This window comes from Anarrhichthys ocellatus, unplaced genomic scaffold (genome assembly GCF_004355925.1).
Source record: "Anarrhichthys ocellatus isolate YVR2014 unplaced genomic scaffold, GSC_Weel_1.0 scaffold15, whole genome shotgun sequence".
Taxonomy (NCBI): domain Eukaryota; kingdom Metazoa; phylum Chordata; class Actinopteri; order Perciformes; family Anarhichadidae; genus Anarrhichthys; species Anarrhichthys ocellatus.
In genome coordinates, this window is record NW_022280045.1 from 6,047,627 (window position 1) to 6,054,024 (window position 6,398).

At 41.2% G+C, this 6,398-nt stretch overlaps 1 protein-coding gene across 13 annotated transcripts in view; it reads right to left on the reverse strand.

Annotated features, from left to right (window-relative positions):
- ptprsb (protein tyrosine phosphatase receptor type Sb) overlaps nucleotides 1-6,398 on the reverse strand; it is a 63,800-nt gene that overhangs the window by 32,715 nt on the left and 24,687 nt on the right. For all 13 annotated transcript variants that reach the window (XM_031855226.1, XM_031855220.1, XM_031855221.1 and 10 more), the window contains exon 5: nucleotides 5,248-5,436. In XM_031855226.1, the coding sequence (XP_031711086.1) occupies nucleotides 5,248-5,436 (189 nt within the window). The remainder of the gene's footprint in view (nucleotides 1-5,247; nucleotides 5,437-6,398) is intronic.

Below are 6,398 nucleotides of genomic sequence, written 5' to 3' on the forward strand. Positions count from 1 at the left end.
TAGTAAGTCAAGCTGCTGACGGACCCAGAATGAGATGTGACTTCAGGGGGCGACTGTGGCGGATAGCAGGGCCGTCCTTCAATCAGAGGGTCGGTGGTTCGATCCCCGGCTCCGGCTCTGCTAGTCGCATGTCGATGTGTCCTTGCAAGACACATAACCCCAAAATTGCTCCGTAGCTGTGCCTACAGTGTAGAAATATGATAGAATCTGAATTGTAAGTCGCTTTGGATAAAAGCGTCTGCTAAATGACTGTAATGTAATGTAACTTCAGTAAATTCAGCTGATGTGAAATTGCGGAAGGTGTATAATGTCCGCTGGGCTGAGACTCAGCCGGTCAGATGACAACAGATACGGCTAACCCGATATCTCTGCCAGAACATCTAGGTCAAACAGATCACCTGGACTCCCGTCTCCCACGAGGTGAGACATTAACTTTAACTTGGATGAGACATTTACCAACAATCAAGACAAACGGACGCTGTTTTTACCACAACTCAGTTGAAAAGCAAAGCGTTGGGAGGTAAACACATTAAAGACAAGACAAGATATTTAAAGCAAGTTAGCTGATGAGTATAGAGTGTATTTCATATTGACCTGAAACAATTAGTCCATTCAGGGTTGGGCAGAAAACTATTTTGTAATTAGCCGGTTATTTTTAATTATTTAAGTTCTGACTCTTCAAAAGTGATTATTTGCTGGTGTTTTAGTCTTATATAACAATAAATTGAAGATATTTAGGTTTTGAACTGATGATCAAACCAAATCTGAAATTTGAGGATGGCACTTCGGGCTGGGAAAATTGTGACCGGCATTCTTCATCATTTCCTTACAGTTCACAGACCTAAGCAATGATCGATTAATGAAAAATAATCAGCAGATTCATTTATAATGAAAAGAATCATTAGTTGTTATATCGATTATTTGCAGATATATTTGTGCCCTAATTTATTTCACAAACGGACATTGAGTTAAGTTATATTTTACAAGAAAGTATAACAAATCACAGCATGACTCCACTGTCAGTCTAGAAACATGATCTATAAAAGGATTTGTCTTTTTTTAATCTCGCCATTTCAAGAAATCCTTTTTAAAACATCCAGAATCTTCACCAACAACTGATCCTTTGTTTCCATGGCCAGTGTCCTAATTTCCTATCAAATGTCATTGTTTGTCTGTTAATCAGCAGCTCGAATGTTGCACAGGCAACACTTTGAGATAAGCGAGCCTGCCTTCAATAACAACAGTCATGACTAGTTTTGAGGGGTGCCTGAACAAATGTATTTTCGTGGTTAGTCCAAATATCGCTGTATTACTGTAATTAAAAGAAACTAAATGGTGTCCTGTTTTAATCACTTCCTTTTTGCTTTAGGTAAAAGTGACCTAAACTGTTACCATAACCACAACCTTTGATCAGATCACAGTTCTCGGTCAACACAGGTCCATCCATTACCCCAGCAGTCAACCTCGGGGGCCTTACTGCACACCATCTGTTCTACGACGGCCGTTGAGCGCTTAGGTAAACTCTCCAGATCTCAGTCCTAAATGTCGGAGATAAAGAGATAGCGTGTCGTGGTTCTCCTCACGCGCATCTCAACTGGTGCAGCAGATGGCATGGAAAAATGGATGGATGCCTTGGTTGAGGTATAAAGATGTCAGGAAAAGTGCAGCTCTATACTGTGCCATATGTTTTGTACCCTCAGGAAACCGGATGGTGTGTGTGCGCAGGCTTCATGTGGGTCGATGGCCACCGTTTGGACAGTTACCTGCATTGGCAGGACACCCCAGGTGATGGATACTTATGGGCTGTGAAATGGCTTGGAGTCCTCTTTTGTGGGATTTGAGTGCAGTCATTCTCAATATAATTTTTCATCCTCACCCAAATGGGCCATAAAAATATTTCCAGGACCAAACAAGAGAAAGAGAAACGAAAAGAGACAGCGAGAAAACAATAATTGTGTCCCAAAACAGATCCCTGGCTGCGGTCCAACAAGAGCTGGCAGCCGTCCACTAAATCAGAGGCGATGTTTGGAAGGTGCCCCCATTAAACAGATTTTAAAGGAGCGTTTCATCCATAACACATCTCGGTGCTACTTTGTGTTGCTCAGGTAAAATTGATTTCCTCCAAATCATTGCGCTGCATTGTTTGGTTCATTATACAGCACATATTGTTGTTCAGCTTTGCAATGCTTTAGGTGATTTGAAATCCTATTAAGCCCTGAAGTGAATCTAACTGTGCCATTTGTCTTGCTCCGTGGCCTCATGTTCTGTGCCGGTGAATCAGTGTCATGTCTCTGTGTGACACCCTCCCAGAGCAGACCAGGTGAAACTTATTATGATAGATACCGTATATACCAATGATATTACTGCACTTACTAAGAGAGAAAACAGTGAAAACGGAGAGCTTTTCTGTTAGCTCCAAGGCCACCAACGCTTTCTCATAAATTATAAGTAGAAAATGGAGAAACATTTGCATAGTGTTTATCATAATTATGAATCACTACACTGCTCCCTCTGGCATGAGGTGTCCACTGGACACACTGCAGCTTTAGAAGTTTGTCTCACCTGCATCCATGCAGTAGCAAGACTGGCTGGTGGCTATATTCCACCCAAACCCACTGCAGAGCATTTTACACAGAAGCAATTCCACTTTCGGTACCCTGTAAATCACGATGGTGAGTATCCATTTTTAGTACACATCAGTGGGTGACTGGAAATCATATATGAGGAATGGGCGTAGGAGCTAAAACTGGTCTCGGCACAGAAAACGGCCGACTCGCAAACACAATTGTCCGTCCATTAAACGCTTCCCCCCCAATCATATCAGCATACATTATCATAGCAACCGTAAATAGACACGGCAGGCGTGCCACGCTTTGGATCTCTACCCATGTCGATGCAGTGTAGTAACAGCCATTCTCTCTTTTGGTTTCTTTTTTCATTAAAAACAAAAGCACAAGAACAACATTGTAAAAAAATGGACTGAACAGTGTGTTTGCTAAAGAAGGCTGCGAACATTGGCATGTTCGGTAAACTAGCTGACTGCCTACAGTAAGTCTGTAAGCCCAACATCGAAATAATTTGATCTTACACTTTTATATTTCGGTCTAATAGCGCTACCTTGCAATACAAACCAATGCTGAACCTTTATTTCCATGTCTTCTTTCATGTGTGTCTAGCTTTGAGTAAGCCAGATACAGGGTTTCAAACTCACTCAGAGAGCTATAGCCAGTGATGGAAGAGGTACTCGGATCCTTTACTAAAGTAAAATAAGTACATACTACTGTCATGGTCTTGGGTTTTTGTTTAGCCTGTTTCCTGCTTTATTTTGAAGTTAACTCCTCATGTTTCATGTTTGGTTTTACTTCCTGTCTCTGTGAGTTTTCTCACCTTTTGGATTGTCTGCCCTGTCCTGATCAGTTTCACCTGTCCCTCGTTAGTCCTCCACTCACCTCATCTCAGTCAGTCACTATTATACCCCCTCAGTTCCTTTGTTGGTTTGTATTTTGTGCTGGAAGGAGGTTTCCGCGCCTGTATCTGCTAGCTGCCTGCTCTGTGACAACTGCAGTGTAAAAAACAAATACTCAGTTACAAGTAAAAGTCCAGCATTCAAACTCTTATTTTAGTAAAAGTACAAAAGTCTTAGCATCAAAGTACACTTCAAGTACCAAAAGTAAAAAGGATCATTATACAGAATGGCCCATTTCAGAATCATATATATTAAATCAATGGATTATAATTATTGATATTAATGTATTTATCACTACTGCAGCTGGTAAAGGCTGGGGCTACTTCATACTGCTGGGTAATAATACATTACATTATTTATAAATGAATTTATATTAATAATCTAAATCTGTAAAATAACTAAGGTTATCAAATAAATGTAGGGCAGTAAAAAGTACAATATTTCCCTCTGAAATGTAGCTGATAGTAAATACAAGAACCTAACAATAATTAAAAGCTGTACTTGAACAAATGTACGAAATGTAGTTATACTCGACCAAAATCTGATGGTTACCATTGGCACTTTAACCGGCAAAATCTGCGCTCACCAGCTAGAAATGAGCGGATTCTCGATTTGTTTTTAATGATTCATGTGGTTCAATCTGACACCGCTGTCATTGTAAACTGCATGCGTTGTGCTTGACAGGTGCAGCAAACAGTAACCACAATTTTGGAAGTGTGAGACTTAAATTTGTTTCAACAGCTTAATGGCAAACTGTGCAAACTGAGATGCAGACGCAAGGCTGACAGAGGACACTAGTGATCAGTGAAGGATATTGGCTGACAGCAGGCAGATATCAGAGCTGGCAGGACGGAGGAGCACTGCACGGAGAATATGGATGAAGCAACAACAAAATGGTTTCGCCTCACCATCACTTTCATTCCCCCCGAGGACGGCGGAGCGAGAATAGCTCAGAAAATACATATCTGCCTACTCTAGGAGACACTGTATCATCTATACAGAAGAGCATAAACAAAGCTGAACAAACGGTCGTAAGCACAAAATGTGATTCTTCTGTTTTTATTCCTCGATCTATCTGCACAGACACACTCGTCTTCTCCTTTTTTTTGTAGCAGCAAAAACGCTTCCCTCCCTCTTTTGCCCGTTACTGTCTCCGGCAATTTAAGGGATCTTACATTCAGATTTTAGGACACTGAGCTCATTTCACACAATTTCAGGCTGGGCGGGTCAAAAGATAAGAAGAGCATCAGTTAAATTATCATGGGTGCATATATTGATTTTGAGAAAAGAGAATTATGCTTGTTTTTTTTTTGGTACATTGATTATTATATTAAGCATTTATTTCAAAGATGATTTACTTTATAATTGTTTACGAACTTTATAGTGTAGAGACCTGGTTTTTCTCAACTGCATGCTGCCATGTATTTTATTTTTTTTACATTGATGATTCACAATGGAGAATGGAGAGAGATTTGTGCCTTTAAAATGTCATCTTTTTATAATCTTTTCTCCCAAATGTTCATAAAAACAGCATTTTTTTTTCTTGGCTTAAGGGGCGCACAATTAGCCTTTTATGAAATTGGCTTTAAAAAGGTTTTACACCCCCAAAGGATGTAGATAAACTCAGAGTGGAGCATGTAATCCCTCAATCATAATTAAAACATGATAATCACTGAATTTAGAGCAACAGGGATTTCACCTGATAGCAATGCTAAGCTTCAGAAGCTTGTTTGCTTATTTTTAAATGAAATAATCTGACAATAACTGCTCATCTATCTCACCTGATCGGAGCTGTTTGATGCGCCCCTGGCTGCTGATGGGGTCGATAGGGAGGAAGTCTTTGAACCAGGAGATCTCTGGGTCGGGGATGCCGCTGGCTGCGCACAGCATGGTGGCCGTCCTCGTTCTCTCCACCACCTTCAGCTGGGGACCCATGTCTATACTGGGGAAGCCAAATGGCAACAGGTCCTCTGGAAGGATGAACAGAAAGAAATAAAGTATTCAGAATTGACCGGCGAAGGCAGCATTCAAAACACATTGCAGTCAGGACACGAAGTACAGATGAGGTCGATGGAAATGTCATTAGCTTTCCAGGTATTTGGTCATGAACCAAAGTACTGGAGAAATGAAAATGTTTAAGTTATTACACTTCCTATCCTGATGGGAATGTTTGTACCAGATTTCATGACATAAAATGATGTCCTCATGGTGGTGTTAAAGGAAAAGTGATCACCAACATTATTCAGATGCATCATTTGGGGACCATGTATGCCTGTGCAAAAGTTCAAGAGTTCAAATTCAGTCTGGAGCAAAGTGCTGGACTGAGTCACTGTCAGACAGACAATGCCACGCCTAGAGTCACGCGGCCAGTGATAAAGACAAAAAGACAAGTGATAAAGACAGGCAGAGACAGAGGCTCGTGGTCGTGGGTCGGCTTACATAATGTAAGGATTTGTCATATTTTGGAGCAAATCCACTGGGACAACAATAAACACGTCTTTACTCATAAATCTTTGGGACAATTGATCTGCAGTTTTTTTAAACAGAGAGACAGAGTAAACCCTGCCATGCATTGAATCCTTACTTTCCTTCTTCCAAGGTGAAACATAAGACTTGCTCACACACATGCACAGTGATGTGAGAGCCACTAAACAACCCCCCCTTTAACACCTGCAGGCCCTTGAAAGTGGAGATAGGGGCGAGGACATATGACCTACTGTACCAGTAGGCGGCACAGCCACAGCTAGGTTTTACTGTGTGTGTGTGTGTGTGTGTGTGTGTGTGTGTGTGTGTGTGACAGGCCTTTTCTTAAAGAGTATAAACATACCACCCAGTCAGCAGGAGCTACTTAAGTGCTGCATGCACACACATATAAACACAGCCAGACACACACACACACACACACACACACACACACACACACACACACACA